Source organism: Canis lupus, chromosome 2, assembly GCF_011100685.1.
Source record: "Canis lupus familiaris isolate Mischka breed German Shepherd chromosome 2, alternate assembly UU_Cfam_GSD_1.0, whole genome shotgun sequence".
Lineage (NCBI taxonomy): Eukaryota > Metazoa > Chordata > Mammalia > Carnivora > Canidae > Canis > Canis lupus.
This window is the reverse complement of record NC_049223.1, coordinates 4,944,816-4,969,582: the sequence shown is the minus strand read 5'-3', so window position 1 is coordinate 4,969,582 and position 24,767 is coordinate 4,944,816. Positions and strand designations below refer to the sequence as shown.

The following is a 24,767-nucleotide window of genomic DNA, read 5'->3' as shown; positions in this document are numbered from 1 at the left end:
AATCATGAGGTGTTTCTGCTATGATTTTCCAACTGAAAAAGTCTGGAGGCATTGTTCACTTATCCAAAGTGCTTTAACAAGGAATTTATTCTAGATAAATGGCAGCTTTTTTTTTTCCATGTTAGAGAACAGTCATAGAGGGTTTTTTCTTAGTACTTATTAAATCAATTTGACTTTAGTGACTATTTTTAGTCAGGACTTTTCACATGGTAGTTGACAGAAATCCAACTTGGTCTGGTTTAAGCAATAAAAAGCGAGGGGGGTAGATTTATTAATGCGCAAAACTAGGAGGTCCAGGGGTAGGCTTCCTTCATGCACAGCAAGATCCAGGGGTGATGTCATCAAGTGATGTCATCAAGATATGGCTTCTTAGGCACCGTCCCCATTAGGTGGCAAGGACTGCCACTGATTCTCTAGGCTTACATGTTTCATACAGCTGGAAATATTAGTACAAATAGAATGTCTCATCTCTGAAAAAGCTCTGGGAGTGCTTTTTCATGCCCATTCCTTTTTTAGTCTTTTTTTATATATATAAATTTTTATTTACTTATGATAGTCACACAGAGAGAGAGAGAGAGAGAGAGGCAGAGACACAGGCAGAGGGAGAAGCAGGCTCCATGCACGGGAGCCTGATGTGGGACTCGATCCCGGGTCTCCAGGATCGCGCCCTGGGCCAAAGGCAGGCGCCAAACCGCTGCGCCACCCAGGGATCCCTCATGCCCATTCCTAACGAGCTTACTATGCCCAGGAGGTTGCTGCCCTCTGATTTGCCAGGTCAAGTGGGAGGATTGGCCTTTCATAAACCATGTGGGTTAAGGATGAGGGATTGGGGTTTGGCTCCCTTTTCAGAATGTACTTGAGTCCTGTAAAGCATGTGAGGCTCATACTTGTTTAATCAACTTACAACCCCTACTTCCGCCAAAGATTCCTATAGAGACAGTGGAAAAGGCTATATTGCTACCTGACAGCTGGGACTGTTAATCAGTGAACCCATACGACCTAGATCCCAAGTCAGTGGACCTACAGAATATATGGGTTATGTGGGTGCCCACAGGTTACAGGTTGTCAGGATGGGGCAGAGAGCCCGTGGAGAAGATTGGATTTCCTGGTCCATGGGAAGACAGCAGCTTGGAGCATTTGGGGTATCGTTATTATTTGTTTGTTCTCACAAACAGATTAAAGAGCAGGACATCCTAGTTCATGAAAATACATGCTGTGTTGGTCAGAAATCAGCCTGTGTATATGTTTGGGCAAAAGAAGCAAAAAGAAAATACAATTTGTGTCCTTCAAAGGAATTCCCCCCAGTGGTCTTAAGGATTCAGCTTCAGTTTCTGCTTGCTTTGTACGAAGGTGTTTATATATAAAGAAAGGACTTGAATATGTATAAGAAGGGGAAGAGAAGAAAGAAAATAGACCAGAGGAGACAAGGAGATGGAGCACTTCGGAATCTAAGAGGTTTAAATCTCCCAGGAGCGGCTGGTACCATGCACAAGGCCTTATGAAAGCCTTAAGTGTAAACATCGTAAGGCTTTGAGATGTTTAGACTTGTTACTTCCTGACCTCCAGAACAAAGCTGTGGCTAATTAGAGACGTTTAATAAGCCTTAGAGCTAGAGAAATGCACATTTATGTGACACATCATGTATGCTCCAACAGCCCTGCACGGGCGTGCTGAAGAGGGCAAGTGAAGGTCCGCTCAGAACAATGAGGTGGCTGTCCTTGCTGAATGAGGAACATGGATTTTATAATAAAAAACTGGCAGTAGAGAAAGTGGTTATAGCCTGTTCTAAGATTTCACCTGCATAAATGGACACAGATACCTTTTTTTGTTCTGAAATCAAACACACAGAAAAGTTGCAAGACTACAAAGAACCCTTTCCGCAGACCACCCGTATTGAGCATTTGTCATATATGCATTATCATTTCTATCTCCTCTCGCTTCTCTATATGTTATCCACAGTCATGTTATTTTCCAAACCATTTGAGAGTAGATTGGATACCTCATACTCCCTTCCCTTGCAGTCTTTGTGGTTCCTAAAATCATGGCTATTTTCTTACTAACCAGAGTACAGTTATCAAATGTAGGAAATTTAATATTATGTAAATCACAATCCGTATTCCAGTTTTTCCAGCTGTCTCAGCAGTGTCTTTGACAGCAGCGTGTTTTCCTGGCACAGGCTCTGCCCAGGATAGTGTATGGCATTTATTTATCATGTCCCCTTAGTTCTCTTTCATCTGGAACATTCTTCTAGCCTTTCCCTGTCAGGATGTTAACAGTTCTTTAAGAATAAAGGCCATTTAATTTATAGAACATCCCTCAATTTGGATGTGTCTGATGTCTCCATGTGATTCATTTGAGATAGTAGTGTATTTTTTGCAGGAATCCTGCATGAGGGCTGTGTGTCCTTCTCAGGGTATCACGATCAGAGGCTTACGATATCTGTTTGCGGCTCATTAGAAACATTCATTTTGACCACTTGGTCAGTGTGTTGTCCAATTTCTCTCCTATACAGATTTTTCATTGGGTACTTAATAATGTGTAGAGAGATACTTTGAGGCCCTGTAAATATCCTGTTCCCCATCAAACACTCTGTTCTTCCTAGTCTCAAGTCCCTGATAGCCTTCTTTGAGTTGTTATGTAGATGAATGGGTTTCTCAAACTATTGGAAAAATATCTGAAGAAGCAAGCAAATGGTCATTTCATAAATACTTGACAGAAGAGCTGGCACTGAGCAGAGCTAAAGCAATCTCTGAGTTCGCTCAGTGAGAAGACCTGTTGTCATAGTGGGCTGGGTGGCAGTTTAGTCGCTGGAGAGAGGGCTTTCATGTGTGGCAAGGTGGCCATCCTTCCCCAGGATGTTCTCTAAGAAGCCAGAGAGATCCACATATATCTGAGGAAATCTATCAGATTCCCTCAAAACTGAGACCTCAGTTAATCTCACTTCTGTGACAAGGGTAAATTAAAAGGTAGGAAAATAAGTGTTTATTCAGAACTCCTGGCAGAAGGTCTATTCCAGGGTACCTCAGGGGTCTCCATATTTTGCTTCGTCCTCTATGTTTGCTATTTTTGTGCCCATAGTACTTGCTGATGAGAATAATGTTCAAAAGTTATTCCTGTACACAGCACAGTATGAAACTAGAAACACACATTTCAGAAAAATCTTCAACAACAGGAGTTTTTAAAACAGTTTTTCAGAGTTTATTCTCCAGTTATCAAAAGGCTTTTGAGGTGTGCCTGGGTGGCTCAGTCAGTCAAGTGTCTGATTTTTTATTTCAGCTCAGGTCATGACCTCAGGGTTGTTGAGATTGAGCCCTGTGTAGGCACTATGCTACGTCTGGAGCCTGCTTAAGATTCTCTCTCTGTCCCTCCTCCTCTCCTCTCTAAACAAAAACAGAACAAACCCCAAAAACAAAGACTTTTGAAAACAGAACAAATGGGGCACTTGGGTAGCTCGGCCGGTTCAGCATCTGCCTTTGGCTCAGGTCCTGATCCCGGAGTCCTGGAATCGAGCCCCATATCGGGGCTCTCTACTCAGTGGGGATCCTGCTTCTCCCTCTGCCTCTGCTCCTCCCCTCTCCTGATGCTCTCTCTCTCTCAGATAAATAAATAAAATTGTTAAAAAAAAAAAAAAGAACATACTATTCTCTAAATTAATCCAGATGTTGTAATCTATATAAAGGATTCACTTTCCCAAACCTTTGCTGAATCTCACGCAGTATTGCCATAGAACCTCAGGTTTTCTGTTAAGGCCTGTGTACCTATATAAAGTACTTGATATTTTTAGATGAATTTGCAAGAATGTTGAATATCCCTTGCCCACTCTTCTTGTCTTTCTTCCCCCTCCTCAGGACTGAAAACAAGCACCCCTCAGGCCAATGGTCAGATCCCCCAGGCTGCCCATTCTGTAAGCGCTGTTCTTGAAGAAGCCCAGAGGCATGTAGAAACAACTAAGGTAAGGCTAGAGGGGAACTGACCTCATTTTCAACCTGTCTCTGGTAAGCCCATATTCTAAACCATTAGCAAGGGTCCAATAACTGCTCTTCTAAAGGGAGAAAATCTAGTTCCAACAACTGAGAAGTCACTATAATTTCATTTAGATCATTGCCCTTTTTTATAATCTTAAAGTTATACAGGCTAGAATGGAAAGTTAAAACCAGCTATTATCACATTGCTCCAGGAAAATATAAGAATTTTTTTTTAATACTGAGGCTTGGTAAATATTTTTAATTTAGCTACATTGATTTTGACTGAAGGGATTTTCTTGGTTTAGGCAAGGTTTTAGCACTCTGAGAGTGGCTCCTGAGTTTTAAGCCCTTGGGATTTTTACTTATGTTTTTCTGAATAAATTAGAGCAACCAGTTAGTCAGAAGCCCTATATTAAATGCTAAGCCCCAAAACCAGATTATAAGACTACTAATAGGGTTCTTTTAGAAAAAATGTGCATTTTAGATTTTTCTATTAATGTTCTACATACATCCTCAGGGTGATAGAGAAGAAAACACATTTTAAAATAATAGCCAAATCAATAGAACATTCTCTATAAATAATTTTTTTTCAGTAGAGTAGATTAATGAAGATTCATTTAACCTGAAAGTTGCAGCTGAAAGTTGTGATCTAGTTACTAGTCTAATTGGTAACATCTCAACTGACTATTCTGTTGACTGTTTTCCGCATATGATTCAAACAATCTTGAATAACTGTACTTTCCATAATTTTTCACTTCATTCCTCCCTTTCATTTTGTCCATCAACCAGTGGTGGGAGCAGTTAAATCTTGTATTTATTGAACTTGTTATAGCTTTTGAAAACCGTTATAAACCATTAAAATTGTGTTTCTCTAATATTCTTATGAGCTTCTCAAGTCTGACATCATGCACTGTACCTTCAGCTCTTATTATTTCTATGGTTCAGCTTAGAACCAATGTCAGCTGAAGAGAAACACTCAGAAATGCTGAAAGCAAGAAAAAGATCCCAGAATAGAAATTGCTTCCTTGTTGTGAACATCAGTTTTCAAGCTGCCTGTTCAGAAATTTTTTTAAGTATATCACTAATCAATTAGCTTATCATGCTAAGCAAATAAACTAAATAAAATAGGCACTTTGTTAGGAAAAAAAAACTTCTAAATTGAATCATCTGGTAAGAGGTTGTTAAGCAAAAAATGAAAGCCTGATAAATTGTAAATTGTGATAATTATTAAAACAGAGGGATTCAGCTAAGCTGCCTGAAATTCCTGGGGAAGTTGTATGATGTAATTTACTATTATTATCTGTTCCACTGTTGGCAGAATGACTGCCTCTACGAGCACAGTCCTCTGAGAGTTTGGCCAAGTCTCCTGCTCTGGTTTCCACCAGTAGTATGTGCAACATGATTTTACTCTACAGAACCCAGCCACACATTTAGCTCCTTTGATATCAGAACTTTGAGGCACAGATAATAACAAAGCCTATGATGCATGCTCCTTTTATCCCTAGTTAGCCAGATGACTTCCCCACAGTTAAGAAAAAGTAAATGGACCTTTGGACTATGGACCAAGTGTGTGGATTCCAGATCCACCCACCACCTTCCTTGAAGCTGTTATGTATGCCGTGGGAGTGAAGCATATAATTGGCTTCTCCCTGGTAGTCCACAGTCCTGAGACAAGATATCTTTGTTCTCAGCATGCCGGCAATCACTGATGCAAGAGACGCAGAACAGTTAGAACAGTTCTTTGCTAGGAGAGTTCTTTATGTCCAGATTTGAACAAAGGTCACCGGTAGCCTAGAGAGAACTCTTTTATTTCTCCCTTCCATCTTCCTTGTGCTAATCAAAGGAGGACATCTGAGCCAGGAGATTTGGGGAAGGTTTGGGGAAGCTTCTTAATCACCTCTCTACCACTGGAGGTATGATACAGAAGCAAAACAATTTTACAGACTCCTGCTTCTGACAACTGAGCTTTACAACCGGCTCAACTCAGACCAAGAAAAATGTCATGGCTGCATATGCCTCGGACCTGGGAGGCTTGTGTTGGGAGCCAGGCCATGAGTGGGAATTCCCGGAGAGCCATTTTGCTGCCATTTTGAGTTCCTTAGCCTGAGCTTAGGGTAGGTAAAGACTGAAGTAAGCCCATAACTAGCTAAACTCTGTATCACTAAAGAGGCATGGGTAAGTCCTCTATAAGGTGGTTGGGAGGAGATACTTCTATAATCTAAATGTAATAAACACCTCGTGGAATAGTACTAAATCTTCCATTCACTGAAGAAGACATGATTAGCATTAAATAATGTTATTATGGGTAATAATGTGAAGGGCCATTTGAAGTCACTAATGCAGAGCCAAGAGGAGCTAGCTCATGAACAGCCTCATGAGCTGTAGTCCCAGGCCCGTGGAATGGAGGCTCCCCCACCCCTCAGGAGGCAGACCTCACCTTTCAATGGAAATGTCACGCTGTGGTTGCTCTGTTGAAGGACAAGAAGCCAGCCCTGGGTAACCAGGGCCCCGGAGCGCCCGAGGTCCATCAGCTCCCTAAGTCCAGCCTGCCGCCACCCCCTCCCGTGCGACGGTCCTCGGATGTCTGCAGCAGTCCGGCCACAGCCGCCAGGGCCAGGGGCCTGGGAGGGGGCTTCCCTGCCCCTGCCCCTCCCGAGGACTCTCTGCCGCCGCCGCCGCCCCCGCCGCCCCTGGACGAGGACGAGCTCCCTCCGCCTCCCCCTGATTTTCACGATGCGCCCCCGGACTTCGTGCCTCCCCCACCGCCGTCGTTCGCAGGGGATGTGGGCTCGGCGTTACCGCCCCCGCCCCCGCCCCCACCGGCCCCCGAGGCCGCAAGGCCACCCCGCGTTGCCCTTAAAAGACCTCCCGCTCCCCCAAAGAGGAAAGAGAGCCCGGGGCCGGCCGTCGGGGGAGGCAGCGGAGAGCAGGATTTCATGTCAGATCTCATGAAGGCTTTGCAAAAGAAAAGAGGCAACATGTCCTAAGGGGACAGATAAAGCTCTCTGTGCGATGGGCATAATCGTTTCTAACCTCAAGTGCATTTTTGCTACTTTACCTTCATGACACCTTGTTCATTTTCCATAAAATATTGACACATTCAGACTAGAAAGGATGTAAAATGTCTCATTCATAACCATTCACCTAACACAGACATTAGAGCATCTGCCTAAATGTACATTATCTTTCCTATGTGTTTCCATTTCCATAAATCTATCTTCCCTTCCGAGTTTACTGAAGTGTTTTATGTTCATTTATTTTATTATGTTCAGATGCATCAAATTAATAAAAGTTAATTTTTTCTTAAAGATGGTATTTCTAAAAATATCAGTATTTATAAATCTAGTGCGATATTAACACAGTTATAACATACTTGACCTTTTAATACCTTTCAAAGTCGGCCTTCTAAAGGTGTTGTTAATCTTCGATATATTTTCCATTTCCACCTCCGTGACTGTCAGAATTTTCTGAAAAATCAAAAGAGAAAAAGGGAAGAAACAGGAGAGGCAGAGTGAATTCAGTTTCTTTGAGACTCATGGCAGTCCTGGACATACTGGATTTTGGTTTTGGTTTTCTGATGGTCAAATACCATAGTAATGAAAAAAATAGATATGTAGAGTTTGGGGATTCTCTGTTATTACACTGCTATAAGTATCCTATAAATTAAAATTTAGAGATAAGAACAGGCAATCATTTATATTCTTTAACCTGGAATGTTTTCTCTCAGATAAATTTGATGTTCAATTTTAATAGCCAATTTATCTTGAGTTCCTGTTACCCTCTCTCTTCTCTTTCTCATTGGCTTCTAAAAGGGAGTCCTTTTAGATTTTCTTAGTTTTATTTTTCTTTTTAATTGTGAAACACATACGGGCAGCTGGGTGGCTCAGTTAGTTGAGTGTATGCCTTCTGTTGGGGTCACAACCCAGGGTCCTGGGATCCCTGCATTGGCCCTTGCTTAGTAGGGGAGTCTGCTTCTGCCTCTCCCTTTGCCCCTGTTCATGTAAGCTCTCTCTCTCTCAAATAAATAAAATTGGTTCTTAAAAAAATTGTGGAACACCTCAAAATCTTTTTTTATTGAAGTAAAATACACTGAAGTATAATACACAACATTATGTTAGTTGCAGGTGTGCAACATTGCAACAACTCTGTATGTGATGTTGTGCTCACCACAAGCTATTACAATATCATTGACTATATTCCTTATGCTGTGCCTTTTAATCTTGTGACTTATTCATCCCATAGCTGGAGGCCTGTGTCTCCCACGCCCCGTCACCCATTGTGCCCAGCCCCCCACACCCCCTCACCTCTGGCAACTATCAGTTTGTTCTCTGTCCCTGCTTTTTATTTGCTTATTTGTGGGTTTTTTTTTTTTTAGATTGCACATATGAGTGAAAATATGGTATTTGTATTTCTCTGACTTTTTTCACTTAGTATAATATCCTCTAGGTCTATCCATGTTGCTGCAAATGGCAAGCTCTCATTCTTTTTTATGGCTGAATAATATTCCAATGGGTATATATAGCACATCATCTTTATCGATTCATCTATCTACGGCCACTTAAGTTACTTCCATATCTTGGCTATTGTAAATAATGCTGCAATAAACATAGGGGTGCACATATCTTTTAGAATTAGTGTTTTCTTTGGATAAATAGCCATTTGAAAACTGGATCACATGGTGTTTCTGTTTTTGTTTTGTTTTGTTTTTAAGATTTTATTCATTTATTCATGAGAGACAGAGAGAGAGAGAGAGAGAGGCAGAGACACAGGCAGAGACAGAAGCAGGCTCTATTTAGGCTAGAGCCCAATGTGGGACTCGATCCCAGGACTGCAGGATCACACCCTGTACTGAAGGCAGGCGCTAAACCGCTGAGCCACCCAGGGATCCCTGGTGTTTCTGTTTTTGTTTGAGGAACCTTTATACCATTTTCCATAGTGGCTACACCACTGTACCTTCCTATCAACAGCGTGCAAGGTTTCCTTTTCTCCACATTTCAAAATCTTAAAGTGGGTAGAAAATAAATAATAACTAATATGCTAATTTATACTTAAGGAAGATGATTAATCTTATGTTCTAATATTTTGTGGGGAAGTAAGCCCTAAATTAACATTTAAAACAAAAAAGCAAATTCCGATTTTTAAATCCAAAGTATTTAGTAATTAAAACTGACGAAATGCTCTACATTTTTCCTAATCTTGTTCCTAAAATAGGATAGAAGGTGAATGCTTTACATTAAATGTCTATTCATGAATAATTTAGAATTTAGTGCCTCTACAATAAAAATAATAATAACCCTTTGCTGAGTATAAAAACCTTTGATGGCAATTTCCCAGGCATGTCTAGAGCAGGAAGCAAAAGCATTCCCCATCCCACAGCCACAGAATCGGGAAGATGAAGGGACCCTGGAAACAACCCACTACATGAATTAGGATTCTGACCTTACATGACAAAACCCTTGGAGCAATCTTAAGCCAAAAATAGTATGGATTACACAGTTCAGAGCAGAATGCCAGTACCCGAGGCTACAGTTGTACCTGGGCTATTGGGCAGGGCCTGGAAATTCATAGTTTTCCCCTCTCCTTATCTCTGCTCCTGTCTCTACGCTTGCCTCATTGTCACTCTTTGCAAATAGTGTTATTCTCTGTGTTGTCACTCCACCTTTCAGTTCCTATGTTAAAAGACAGTCTCATACACTCCAGCTTCCCAATTTTTACAGCATATATCTAGAGGCTAGGACGGATTGGCGGTCTACCTGCTAGCCCCAACTGGGAGAATTCTCTAAAAGAGAACCTCATTGCCCTGAGTGAATAAAGGGTCATTCCTTGGCCAAATCAGGTGTGTACCTGGAACCTAACACAGAGGGACGTGGTACCCCTCGCTGTGGATCAAGAAGGCTCAGAGTTGGAGCCAGGGCACTCAAGAAGGGAAGGGGAGAACTGTGATTGTTATGGGCTTCACAGAAGACCCAGAAAGTGTCACCCCAAAGGTATTCCTAATTTAACAGAGAGAAACCAGGCCTGACAATGCACTTGCCCTAGATCCCATAGAGCTGGGTCACAGCCCGTCTCCTGACTCCCATCCACACCATACCTTTCCTTTACAGGGGAAAAACTATAAAAATTCAAATATTAAAATGTGAATTTTTACATATGATAATATGTATTTTAGGAAAGCTCCTAAAGAGAATTAACTGATTTTGTAGCCAAAATGTGAATAGTTTTAGTGAACCAAAGGGTTGAATGCACTGTGTCTCTCCATTGCTTGTTTGCCTGTGTGGTGGGCCCTTTGATCTCTGTTGTATGAGTATCCAAGAAAGAATCCAGTGTTAAGGTCAAGTCAGGAATCTTAGAAATCAGGGCTGTTTTGCCTCATCTTGGGGCAGAAGTTTGCAGACCTTCAGTAGGCCCAGGCACCACCAGCTCAGGAGCTCTGTGTGATTTTCACTCAAGTGGAACAGAATCTCTGGTGTCTTGCAGAAAGGTCTTCACCAACAATTACTTATACATGAGTCTGCTTGGGTCAGCCTTGAAAATGCCCTGAAATTTGTTCCCCTTTTTTGAACAGCTGAGCCACAAATTTGGGCATGACAGAAGTTCCAACATTGGGGTGGAGCCAGTGGGGGAAAAAAACTATGGGATCAAGACAGTAATGCTATATGACAACTTATGATAACTATAGAATTCCATGCATAATGTTGCCAACAGGACAAAGACCCAGGTAGTAGCATAACTGTAAAGCAAAATAGAACAAAACAAAACACAGGGTGTGATCAAGCTTACAACAGACAAGATTTACCACGCCGGGAGACAGTATCTCCTGCTTCCAGCAGGTCTCAGAGGGGAAGTGAACAGTTAAGCTCCTGTGTTTTACGTATTTTATTTAGCATAAAAACAATGGCTGGTATGATACTGAAATTATCAGACTCAATGATAACTGAGCCTTTGAAGTTAGAGATTTTTGTTTTTTTACGGCTTGATACGTTATCAGTTTTTATAAACGACCCATGTGTGTTTAGGTACAGCGTACTGTACATGTGCTTAGAACAACTCACTGGCTAACCATGTGGCTCAGGTCTTCCATAGCCTACTATCTAGTCTGTTTGACCTACTGATTACTCAGAAGAATGTGTTAAAATACCGTTCGAGAAAGGTGGAGTTGTTAATAACTTCTATTTGTTCTGGTAAATTTCTGCCTTAACATGTTCTGACACCTCAGTAAATATAGACAAAGTTTATTTGTATATTATCCTAGTGAATTGAATGATATACCTCCGTGTATGCTTTGTTGCTTGTTATCTCATATTCATACAGCTGTTCCATCTCTTTTCAATTATGAAAACTCTATTTTTCAGACTTAAAAATCTATTCATTTACTGTCAAACTTTTTACATCATGATGTTCTAGGTTTGCCACCTGTAGATGGCATGTAAGTGGATTTTGTTGGATTTATATCTAGTCCAGCCACCACTGTCTTTTAACTGGCAAATTTATTTTTTAAACTCTTACTGTGATGATTTTATATTTGCTGCTGCTTTTAATATTTTATTTTATACTTTCTATTTTCTGGATTTTTCTGGGGCCTTTTTCTATCTGTCTTCATGGAATTAAGGATTTTTCTCTTACTCCATTTTTAATCTTATTGGAACGTTATACATACTGTTTCTATTCTTTCAATTGCTACTTATAAGTGACAACATCATGCTTAATAAAGTCTAAAGTAAAACAACTTTAACTAGAACAATACAAGACTTGAGAATACTTTAGTTTCAGTCACACACACACACACACACACACACATGCACAATATTGTTGCCCAGTGTTTTGAGTTCTGTCTCAGGGGTTTTTTTTTCTTAGAATGTTTATATTATACATTCTTGAAAGATGGTTTCACTGTATACAAAATTCTGGGTTGCCTGTAAATAAATTTTAGTAAATACTAAGGAACAGTGAGTTCTTAAAGAAGGTTCCTATCTCCTAGCTTCCGCTGATGCTGTTGAGAAGTTGGCTGTCAAATCATTTCATTTGGCCATCTTTTTGTTCCCCCCACCCCCGGATGATTTTAAGACTTTTCTTTGTTGGGATCCAAGTGTAGATTTCTTTTTAGTTGAATGCTTGGGAATCTATTGAGGCTCCTAATTTTACAAATATGTGGATTTCAGTATTCTGGAAAATTCTCATATATTTTATTTTCAAATTTGTTTCTTTTTATCCAGTTTTGGAGCTCCAGCGAAATGTATGTCAGGCCTTCTAGTTATCCTTCATATCTCTTAATTTTGTATACTTTCCGTGTTGTACCTAGGCATTTCATTTTTTGAGGTACTAATAAAAATGGTATTTTTAATTTCAGATTTTAGTTGTTCATTGCAGATATATAAGAATGCAATTGCAATTGACTTTTGCATATAACCTTGAATTCTGTAACCTTACTATAATTGCTAATTAGTTCAATTTCTTTTGTCAACTGTTTTTGAATTTTCTACACAATCATGTTGTCTGTAAACAAAGGCAGTTTACTCTCTTCTTCCCAAATCTATATACCTTCTAGTAACTTTTCTTATTAAATTAGCTAGGATTTCCAGTATGATGCTGTAAAGCAGCGATGAGAGGGGAATATCCTTGCCTTGTTCCTGACCTTACTGGGAAATTTTACCATTTAGTGCTTAATTTTACCATTAAGTAAAATGTTAGCTGTAGTTTTTTTGTACATGTTCTTTAGCGAGTTGAGAAAATTCCCCTCTATTCCAGGTTTGTTCAGAATGTTTATCATGAATGGCTGTTGAATTTTGTCAAATGCTTTTTACTTCATCTATTGATGTGATCATATGATTTTGGCATTGTTGATACTTTCTATTGATTTCCTGTTTTGAATTTCATTGATTTCTGTATTAATTTTCATTTTGTTCCTTCTGCTTATTTTGGATTTAATTTATACTTTATTTTTTAATTTCCCAAGGAGGAAGATTAGGTTATTGATTTTAGATCATTCTTCTTTTCTACTCTGTGCATTCAGTGCTATAAATTTCTCTTTAAGCCCTTCATCCCACATATTTTGGTAAGTTGTATTTTCATTTTCATAAAATACTATTTCATTCCTCTTGAGATTCCTTCTTGGACCCATATGTTACTTTAAAATGTGTTGTTTACTCTCCAAGTTTTGGGAGATTTTCTAAGTATCTTTCTGTTATTGATTTATAATTTAATTCCATCACGATCTGAGAGCAGATACTGTGTGATTTATATTCTTTTAAATTTGTTCAGGTGTGTTTTATGGCTCAAAATATGGTCTGTCTTGGTGAATGTTCCATGTAAGCTTGAGAAGATTGTGTATTCTGCTGTTACAAGATAAAATAACCAATAAATGTTAATTATATCCAGTTGATTGATGGTGCTGATGAGTTCAACTGTGTCCTTACTAATTTTCTGCATGCTGGATCTGTCCATTTCTGATATAAGGGTGTTGAAGTCTCCAGCTATAATAATGGATTCATCTATTTTCCCTTGCAGTTCTATTAGTTTTTGCCTCATGTGTTTTGACACTCCCTTGTTAGGCACATACACATTAAAGACTGTTATGTCTTCCTGAAGAATAAACCCTTTTATCAATCTGTAATGCCTTTATGTATCTCTGATAGTTTTCCTCACTTGGATGTCTGCTCTGAAATTAATATAGCTATTCCAGCTTTCTTTTGTTTGTGTTAACTTAGTATATCTTTTTTCCATCCTTTTAATTTTAATCTGTATGTGTCCCTGTATTTAAGGTGGACTTCTTGTAGCCAGAATACAATTGGGTCTTGCTTTTTGACCCACTTTGATAATCTCTGTCTTTTAATTGGTGCATTTAGAACACTGATGTTTAAAACGATTATTCGTATAGTTGGATTACTCTCTACCATATTTGTTACTGTTTTCTACTAGTTGTCCTTGTTCTTTGTTTCTCTTTATGCCTTCCACTCCTTTTCTGCCTTTTGTGGTTTTAACTGAGCATTTATAGGAGTCAGTTTTCTCTCCTTTTTTAGCACATCAATTATATTCCTTTCTTTTTTTTAACATTGTTAGTGGTTGCTCTGGAGTTTGCAGTATATATTTACAAGTAATCTAAATCCACTTTCAAGTAACTGCAATGCTTTATGGGAAGTGCAACTACCTTATAACAAAATATTTTTTATTCCTCCTTCCTGTTTCTTATATATCATTACTGTTATTGATTTCACTTACACATAAGGCATAATCATCTGATACACTGTTGCTAGTGTTGCTTTTAACAAACTGTTTTCTATTACAGTAAGAATAAGAAACATAAAACTTTCAATTATTCCTTCTCTAATGCTCTTTCTTTCTTTATGTAGATTTGAGTTTCTGACGAATATCATTTTCCTTTTCTCTGAAGAATTTCTTGCAGCATTTCTTGTGGAGCAGGTTTGTTAGCAACAAATTTCTTTTCTTTTTCTTCCTTTTTTTTTTTTTTTTTGGTCTAAGAAAGTCTTTATGTGTCCTTCACTTTTGAAGGATACTTTTGCAGGATACAGAATTCTAGATTGGTGGTGGTTTTCTCTCAACACTTTAAATATTTCACTCTATTCTCTTCTTGCTTACATGGTTTCTGAGAAGTCAAATGTAATTCTTATCTTTTTTTCCTCTATTTACAAGATGTTATATTCTTCTGGAAACTTCTGGGATTTTTTCTTTATCTTTGATTTTCTAGAGTTTGAATATGATATACTTAGGTACTGGTGGTGTTTTGGGGGTGTTTATCCTACTTGGTATTCTCTGAGCTCCATGGATCTGTGGTTTGGTGTCTGATATTAATTTGGGAAAATTCTCAGTCATTACTTCTTTCTTTCTAGTATTTGTATAATATACCTTCTGTAGTTGTCCCATAGTTCTTGGATATTTTTTTCTTTTCAGTCTTTCTTCTCTATGCTCTTCAATTTTAGAAGTTTACATTAATATATCCTCAAGCTGAGAGATACTTTCTTTAGCTGTGTCTGGTCTACTAATGACACCATCAAAGGCATTCTTCATGATGTTAGTCTATGACACTGGGCAATGCACTTCACAAATGCTTCTCAGTTTTTTTCCTCCTTAGGTGGGACAAGATGGTTATAGAGGGTTAGAGTTGAGTATTTCCTTTCCCCCACATGAAAGGCTAGAGAAGGCTGGAGTTGGGCATTTCCCTTTCCCCTGGTCAGTTAGGCTGTGATAAAATCTCACTAGGTTAGGCTCTGATAAAATATTTTTTTCCCAAGGGCAGGTCTTGTTAAGAAGAATAGAATTCTCTGGCATATTTCTTCCTTTCTTTTTTTTTAAGATTTTATTTATTCATTCATTCATTCATTCACTCATTCATTCATTCATGAGAGATAGAGAGAGAGAAAGAGGCAGAGATACAACAGAAGGAGAAGTAGGCTTCATGCAGGGAGTCCAATGTGAAACTCAATCTGAGGACCTTGGAGTCATGCCCTGAGCTGAAGGCAGATGCTCAACTGCTGAGCCACCCAGGGATTCCTCTCTGGCATATTTCAGAATGGCTACTTTCCCTCTTTCCATGCTGGAAACATGAGGGGATTTTTCTCATATCTTCACTTTGAGAACCTGGTATAACTCCTAAAGATAGAATTCACGAAAGTGTAGTAATGGCTCCTGAGACTGAACCTCCTTGGAGTTCCTAACTCTTAGACATGTAACACATCTCTCTCAAAAGTCCAATAATTAAAGTAGAGCAAAAATAATTAGTAATGTGTGGCACAACTGAAAGAATTTCCTCCAATAAAATACATAGTATTTATATTAACTTAGAGAATACACATTCTTATCAAATATGCACAAAACAATTATATTTTTCTATGCATTAGGACACATAGAAAAAAATCAAATTCCCCCAAACTGGTATAATGTATATCATAGTCTCTGACCACAAAGTGAAATAAGACAAATAACTACAAAAGAATAGCCAAAACAAAACAAAAAAACCCAACCCATTTGGAAAATTAAAGCAACTAACATAGAACTCTTAGGTTAAAAATAAAATCAATATGAAAAATGCAGATTACTTAGGAACAATGACAATGGGAACTGGAAAAGGGGTACTCAATAGAAATTGTGTAGTCTTAATTTCATGTATGAGAAAACAAGATTAAAAATAAATGAACTGTGTACTAAGGCAAGAAAGCCAAAAGGATAAAAAAATTAACCTAAAGAAATTAGAAATATTTCATTTATAAAGAGAAAAATAAAAATTAATGAAACAGGAGGCCAAAAAAAAAAAAAAAAGGCAAACAGATGACTTGAAAAGACTAACATAAAAGACTAAGGTTTATAAATTTGATCAAGGATAAAAGATTGAGAGCATACATTAAGAAATTTAGAAACAAGTATAGGGAGAAAATTACAGACTTGGAAGAAATTAAATATAAGACATAATAATAGCACATATAGTATAGGTCAACAAAATTAAGCATCATGATGAATTAGACTAATTTTTTAAGCAATATATGAATTACCAAATTGAATGCAAGAAGATATAGAAAACCTGTAGTCTCATAATCACAGGAAGAAATGAAAAGACACTTTCATCTCCATAGTGTCCAAGTTCCCTTTCTTCTTAATTAACAGAAGATATAGTTGGAATGGCAACATAACTGACTAAAAATAGCTTCCTGGACTCCCTTTCCAGCCAAAACAGTCATGTGCCCAGTGAAACACAAAAATAAAAATGAGATGTAAGTAAAAGACTGTTGGAGATTTCTAGGAAGGATTTTTGTTTCCCTGTTACAGGCATCGTCCCCTCTTCCCTCCCTTCCTCCTGCATCCTAACTGGACTAAGGATCAAAGCTTGGAGGTCATCAGTTATTTACTGACTGTGAGGCAACAAGCAGAGTACCAACTCAATGCCAGAAGGAGATGGGGGGAATGTAAAGGAAAGTCTGGGCACCTCAGGCATTGCTGAGCTGCTGAATCAGCCCTAGAATGCTTGGTCATACACTTCCCTTTATGTGACTCAAACAAACCTCTGTGTGGTTAAGACAGTGTTAGTCAACTTCCAGTTATTTGCAGCTGAATAAAAATAATTTTCATTTCTCAAATGATGTGAATATCTACTTAAAAACTAAGAAGACTAAAGCAATTCACTGAAAGCTGTAAGAACAGGAGTTCAACAACATGGCTAGATCCAAAATAGAAACCAAAAATTGTCCTATGTACCAGTGATGCCTATTAGAAAATGTAAAAGTGATCTCATTCACAGTAACAACAAAAACTACAATATATCTAATAATTGATATAAGAGGACAGCCCGAGTGGCTCAGTGGTTTAGTGCTGCCTTCGGCCCAGGGCCTAATCCTGGAGACCCAGGATCAAGTCCCACGTCGGGCTCCCTACATGGAGCCTGCTTCTCCCTCTGCCTGTGTCTCTGCCTCTCTCTCTCTCTCTCTCTCTCTCTCTCTCTGTGTGTCTCTCCTGAATAAGGAAAATCTTTAAAAAAATAAAATAAAATAAGATTTAAAAAAAGGAATTGATATAAGAAATCTTAAAAGCCTATATGAAGAAAACTATGAATCTTTATTATAGAACATAAAATGTTTAGGAAACAAGTACAGAAAGCCCTTGTTTTGCATAGTTCCAACATGCACAAGTTCCAAGTACCACAATTTAGTTAAATAACACTAGTTATCCCCAACATTTGCTACCATGGTATTATAAAGTACAAACTTTACTATTAGCATTACAGTCCATAAATCATTACATAAAAAAACAGATGAGTATCATGATAAGTGACCAATCACATCACTTCTCTCAAAGTCTGTTAGTGATTGATCACTGCATATTTGTTATTCAGTTTATGCATAGACAGCAAAGTGTGTCATTGCATTGGCTCCTTATCTCCAGTGGTAAACCCACATGACATAAAAGTGACCATTGAAAGAGGGGAATTGGCCATTATATATGAAACTGCAGTACATAAGTGAAAAATGGTAATACTGAAAGTGAAATTCAAATTGAAAATAAATGGAATTATAGAAAAAATAGTATCAATTCACTAAGGCATAGAAAACATCCTTGCTCTGTATTATGAGTTACGTGACAAGACAGAAGGCAAGCATTATTGAAGCCAATCTTGATAAGTTTCTTAGGAAAAAAAAAACCACTTTCTCAATGTTTCTAATATTTTTTTAAGATTTTATTTATTTATTCATTAGAGAGAGAGAGAGAGGCGGAGACACAGGCAGAGGGAAAAGCAAGTTCCATGCAGAAGCCTGATGTGGGACTCGATCCCAGGACTCCAGGATCACACCCTGAGCCAAAGGCAGGTGCTAAACCCCTGAGCCACCCAGGGATCCCCTGTTTCTAATATTTTAAATTACAATGCACTAAATACTAGTTTTACTATTTTATTTCCCTATATATCTACAGCCAACAGTAGAAGAGTTAAGGGTTTGACAAAAATTTTTGAAGATCACAAAACAATCATAATTTTTCCCACTGATTATTGAGATCACTTTGCATGGTTTTAGTTTGCATGGCCATTTTTACAGTCCTGTAGTACCACACAAAGTGAAGACTGCCTATAGTATGTTACTAGCTGGGAAGACTCAATGTTGTAAAGATGTCAATTCTTTCTAGGTGACTCTATACATTTAATATAAACCCAATCAAAATACCAACAAGATTTTTTTTTGAAAGCTGATACACATAAAAATTCATCTAAAATAATTAAATAGTAGGGATGCCTGAGAGGCTTAGCAGTTGAGCATCTGCCTTCTGCTCAGGGCGTGATCCTGGGGTCTGGGGATCAAGCCCCTCATTGGTTTCCCTGCAGTGAGCCTGCTTCTCCTTCTGCCTATGTCTCTGCCTCTCTCTCTGTGTCTTTCATGAACAAATAAAATCTTTAAAAAAAAATTAAATAGCAAAGAAAACATTTATTTTATTTACAGAGAAAGAGAACATATGCACACGCAAGTGGTAGGGAGGGGCAGAGGGAGAGAGAAAGAGAGAATCTTAAGTGGACTCCACACCTGGTGCAGAGCCAGATCTCACCACCCTGAGATCGTGACCTGAGCAGAAATCAAGAGTCAGCCACTCAACTGACTGAGCCACCCAGGCACCCCGTAAAGAAAACATTTTAAAAGAATAACGATAGGAGTACCTTGGTGGCTCAGTCAGTTGAGCAGCTGACTCTTGATTTCTGCTCAGGTCATGATCTCAGGGTCCTGGGATGAAGTTCCACATTCAGCAAGGAGTCTGCTTCAGGATTCTCTCTCTCCCTCTGGCCCTCCCCCTGCTCACTCTCTCTAAAATAAATAATCTTAAAAAAAATTAATGATAGCAGAATAACTATTGAAATATACTATATATAGTATATAGTATATATTAGCAGTTGCTAATACTATATGATCAAAATAATTAAGAATTGCATTGCTAGAAGTTGAAAAATAAAGTCTAGCAGTGAGCTCAAAAATATGAGAACTTAATATATGATAAAAGTATTTCAAACGTATGAAAAGGATAAACCATGTGCAAATAGTATTGGAACATTATCTGTCAATGTGGCAAAAACAATCAACAAATTTCAAAGGGATTAAAAGCACACATTCTAAAAGATACTAGAAATATGAGGAAATACTTTTACAAAATTTAAGCAATACTAAACAAGCCATAAAATCTAAAAATACTTTTTTAAATTGCCAAATTCAAATATATGAAAATTAAAAACCTGTTTAAAAAGATACCATTAAAGAGTAAAATACTGATTTTTAGAAAAGAAACACTATTTACTACATGAAAAACAAAAATTATCTGCCACATAATTACAATTAATATTAAAATAATAAATCAGATTTTCTCATATCAGAATGGGAAAAATATATAATACAATAATTCATCTAATGCTGAAGGTATGAAGAAACTGGTATTTTGCTACATCATTGGGAATATTAACTGGTGAAGCCTTATGGGGATTCAATTTGGCAGTATATATAAACATTTTAAATGCATATACCTTTTGACCTAATTAATTCTATTTGTAGGACTCTACATACAAAGATAAACAGAAAAGGATGCTGTATTTATAATGGAAAAAATCTGGAAACAAATGGGCACTAAATTTGTAAATTTCACAAAATATGGTATATCTATACTATGGAATATTTTTAAACCATTAAAGCAAATTAAGGAGATCAGCACATATTCATATTGAACATTAATATATATAATATATATTATATATATTACATATATAATATATAGAACTAAATAAAGCAATATATCAAATATGATCCTAGTCACATAAACATGTGCACTTATATATCTATGTTGGTATATAAGTATGTACAGCAAAGTCTGGAAAGATACGAGACTCATAAAGCATATTTACCTCTGGGATACAGAATGGGTATAGTTAAAAGAGGGGAAAGTAGAGTATGAAAGATGACTCCCACATTTATTCTATATACTTTATGTAAAAGGGTGGGGGAGGCACCTGGGTGCCTCAGTGGTTGAGCATCTGCCTTTGGCTCGGGTCGTGGTCCTGGGGACCTGGGATGGAATCCTGCATCAGGTTCCCCGCAGGGACCCTGCTTCCCCCTCTGCCTATATCTCTTCTTCTCTCTCTGTGTCTCCCATGAATAAATAAAATATTTTTAAATAAATAAATAATAAATAAATTTTTACATGAGCGTATATCACTTGACATGAGCAAGTATTACTTTAATAATTAAGAAATAATAAATGATCACCTTAAAATTTTGTGAAGTTAGGACTTTAGTGTTAATGCATTTTTATGCTTTTGGGGGTTTTTTGTTCTAAATTCATGTCTTCAATTTTAGGGAAGGTTTTTAACTCAGATATTTGCTGTAATTTAACAAAACATTAAGCATCTAAACTGTGATCTCTAATATCATTTCCCTGAATGGGGCTTCCTTAGAAAAATGACTGGTTTTAGGCCTAAGGCAAGAAATATACACGATGACCCTGAAACATCTTACAACATCAGAAAACAAAGAAGCTATCAAAAACTTCTAGAATGAGGTACACAAAGAGCCATTATGAATAAAACTTTACTGGCTATACATGGGACAATTTGTACATCAGTAAGGATAATAATTGCAATAGCATAAAACATAAAATATGCTTAAATTCAAGAGTTCATAATGATTCTAAAATAATTAAACAAGCCCACGGGTTGTCTTTGGCACATGCTTGGGAACCAGTTCTTTGCCTTTCTCTCTCAGGATAACCAAATAATTAATGATAGAAAGTTTTTCCTTTATAGAAGGATTCCAGGTAACAAGTAAATGATAGGATTAGATTATCATTTTTCAACCTCATTGAATCAATGGGTCAAGGTGATGATTGTCAGGGGCTACTGATATCACAAAAGGAAACAGCCAATATGTACTTGTTGGTGGAAATGCACAACACTTGCCTTCTGATAGCAAGTATTCCCTCAAATAAATTGAAAGTTTATAGAAATACAGCTGACAGAGCAACATGTTAAACAATACCACAGAGATGTGATTAGCAAAATGCAGACTCTGGGACACACTATGGGATAAATGATCTGGTTTCTTCAACCAAAACAAAACAAAAAATTTCAAGGGGAAAAAAAGATGCAGGTGGTTGTACCCAAAGATACCAAAAGAAACTCAATTTGTCATCTAATTTGAATGTATAATCCTTACTTAGATCACAATTCAAATAAACAACTATAAAATAATAACAGAGGTGATAAAACAATAGGAAAAATCCAAAAACTAGTTATTTGATTGGATGAATTAGGGAGTTGTTCATTTGTCTTAAAGTGATAATGGTATTATATGCATTTTAAGTCATTAACATTTGGAGATGTATACAGAAATATTTGTAAATTAAATGATACAGATAAGGGAACTTACGGGGGATACAGAAATTATACCTCAATTAAAACAATAACTAAAAATGAGGGAAAGTGTAGGGATGTAGATGAAATAACGTTGATCACTCATTGATAATTAAGCTGTCTAATAAATCAGATTCATTAAACTATTCTCTTTACTTTGGTTAATGTTGAAAAACTACCATAATAGACAAAAAAGCTCTAGGAGTACAACTTAAACTATAGACTTATCTGATTGGCCCACAACACTGGGCACATAGCATGTCTTAGATGAATACTTACAAATTCATTAAAAGATTGCCATAAGATTTTTCAGTTATTGAGAAAAACTCATGCAACTTGCCAAACATATTTTATTATCCCACTAAAGTTATTCATTAGAACAAAAATGATCACAAAGTTGTTCCAAAGAATAGGTCGTTTATTTGATTAAAAATATTTGCATACATAATTTTTTTATGAAACAGGGGGCTGTCATCAAAATGTAGATGCTCATTAAGAATCTATCAAATAGATTATTCTATGTTTAATTCAATAGCAGAAGTATTCCTTAATTTATTTGCCCTAAATTAAGATGAGCAGCTAACTCTGAGGTCTTTAGCCCAAGAAGGAATAGGTGAGGAGTAGCCTGCTTTCTCAGCTGCAGAATGCCTCTGGAAAGGATGCTGAAGATCGTGCTGGAGAAGATGAACCTGCCAAACAATTGAAGAGCATAGATAAAGATTTCTTCAAGACTCTTAATTTTCTAAATTCCCAGAATGACAAGGTTAAATTTAAATTTATTTAAAAATGTTTAAACATGGGGACGCCTGGGTGGCTCAGCAATTGAGCATCTGCCTTTGGCTCAGGGTGTGATCCTGGGATCCTGGCTGGAGTACTGCATCGGGCTTCCTGTAGGGAGCCTGTTTCTCCCTCTGCCTATGTCTCTGCCTCTCTCTGTCTCTCTGTCTCTCTGTCTCTCTCATGAATAAATAAATAAACCATTTTTTTAAGTTTAAACATTTTATGTTTTATTAAAATTTCAACAATAGGGGATCCCTGGGTGGCTCAGCGGTTTGGTGCCTGCCTTCGGCCCAGGGTGCGATCCTTGGAGACCCGGGATCGAGTCCCACGTCAGGCCCCCATGGGGCCTGCTTCTCCCTCCTCCTGTGTCTCTGTTCCTGCATCTTCCCAGTGTGGACCTCATCTCTGCACACCTGAGCTTCCACAGGGCTGCCAGCAAGGACCATTAGAAGAACTCCTGCAAACAAGGAGCCTGATATTGCCTTGCTAGTGAGCCAGGATTTTTTTTTTTTTAAGTGAGCCAGTTCTGTCCTCTTTCTGAGTTGAGTGGGGCCAAGAGCAACCTGTTAGTCTTAGGAATCTGAATGTTCACTTGAACCTAGGAAGACACCTCCCCACCAAAGGTGGGAACTGCACCTTTACTCAAATATAATTTGGAGGAAGAGAAGAATACGAGGAACAAAAAGTAAGGAAGGAAGGAGAAATAAACCAACAAAACAACTGATGAAAGAATGCTTCGTTTCTTCAGTGTAGGCAGATTTAGAGATAAATACTGAGCTCCTCTTATTTAATACCATAAAAAGATTACATTTTAAGATATTATCTAAAATGAAAAACTAGATTTGGGTCAGGCTAATGAAACTACCGTAATAAAAAGTTAATGCGAGTTCCAAATTAGAAATAGCAAAAATCGGGAGGCACCTAGGTGGCTCAGTCAGTTAATTGTCTGACTCTTCATTTCAGCTCAGGTCATGATCTCAAGGTTGTGAGATCAAGTCCCAAATGAGGCTTTAAGCTCACAGAGAGTCTGCTTGAGATTTTCTCTCTCTCTCCCTCTGCCCCTCCCCCTACTCATGTGTGCTCTCTTGCTCTCTAAAATAAGTAAATAAAACTTTTCTTTTTTTTAAGGATTTTATTTATTCATGAGAGACACAGCGAGAAAGAGAGGCGGAGACATAGAGGGAGAAGCAGGCTCCCTGCGTGGAGCCCAATGCAAGACTTGATCCCAGGACCCTGGGATCAGGACCTGAGCTGAAGGCAGATGCTCAAACACTTAGCTACCCAGCCATCCCAAATAAATAAATCTTTAAAAAAAAAAAAAAAAAAAAAAAGACAGGGCAGCCCAGGTGACTCAGCGGTTTAGTGCCGCCTTCAGCCCAAGGCATGATCCTGGAGTCCCGGGATCAAGTCTCATGTCAGGTTCCCTGCATGGAGCCTGTTTCTCCCTCTGCCTCTGTGTGTGTGTGTGTGTGTGTGTCTGTGTGTGTCTGTGTGTCTCTCATGAATAAATAAAGTCTTTAAAAAATAATAATAATAGTAATAATAAAAGACATAGCAAAAATAGTTTCTCTCTCATACCAACTCTGATCTGTTGGTAGTGACCACATACATGCTGTGATGAGAATGGTTCTGAGGTGGGACCAGCGTCAGAGAGAGCTTCGAGCATCAATAACATGTATTCCACTGTAGGACAGTGACAAGACAACACGAGTGCCAAGGCCATTCCTCTTCTTAAAAATGTATTATGTGGGGATCCCTGGGTGGCAGAGGTTTAGTTTAGCACCTGCCTTCGGCCCAGGGAGTGATCCTGGAGACCCAGGATCAAGTCCCACATCAGGCTCCTGCATGGGGTCTGCTTCTCCCTCTGCCTGTGTCTCTGCCTCTCTCTCTCTCTCTGTCTCTCATGAATAAATAAAAATTTTTTTTAAAAAGTGTACTACGTGCATTGCATTTTAAATAATTGACTATGAAGTATGTATATTACAAGAAGGTATGCAGAATATAATGAACACCTGTGTATCCTCCACTCAGCTTCAGAAATCAAATACTTCCAATATGATTGCGGCCCAGTATGAGTCTCCTTCTCTACTCAAATTTCTTCCTTAGCTCAAAGTAACCACCATCTGAAGATGACATTTATCATCTTTATT

The 24,767-nt window shown here is 38.0% G+C and overlaps 1 protein-coding gene and 1 long non-coding RNA gene across 3 annotated transcripts in view; one reads left to right on the top strand and one right to left on the bottom strand.

Moving 5' to 3' along the window:
- Positions 1-6,582, bottom strand: part of LOC111091234 — a 31,643-nt gene extending 25,061 nt beyond the window's left edge. The window contains exon 1 of the long non-coding RNA XR_005355165.1: positions 6,403-6,582. This is a non-coding gene — a long non-coding RNA (uncharacterized LOC111091234). The remainder of the gene's footprint in view (positions 1-6,402) is intronic.
- The window catches only part of APBB1IP (amyloid beta precursor protein binding family B member 1 interacting protein), a 99,478-nt gene extending 92,526 nt beyond the window's left edge, over positions 1-6,952 (top strand). For both annotated transcript variants that reach the window (XM_038529749.1, XM_038529748.1), the window contains exons 13-14: positions 3,849-3,952; positions 6,443-6,952. In XM_038529749.1, the coding sequence (XP_038385677.1) occupies positions 3,849-3,952; positions 6,443-6,952 (614 nt within the window). The remainder of the gene's footprint in view (positions 1-3,848; positions 3,953-6,442) is intronic.
- The last annotated feature ends 17,815 nt before the right edge of the window (positions 6,953-24,767 follow it).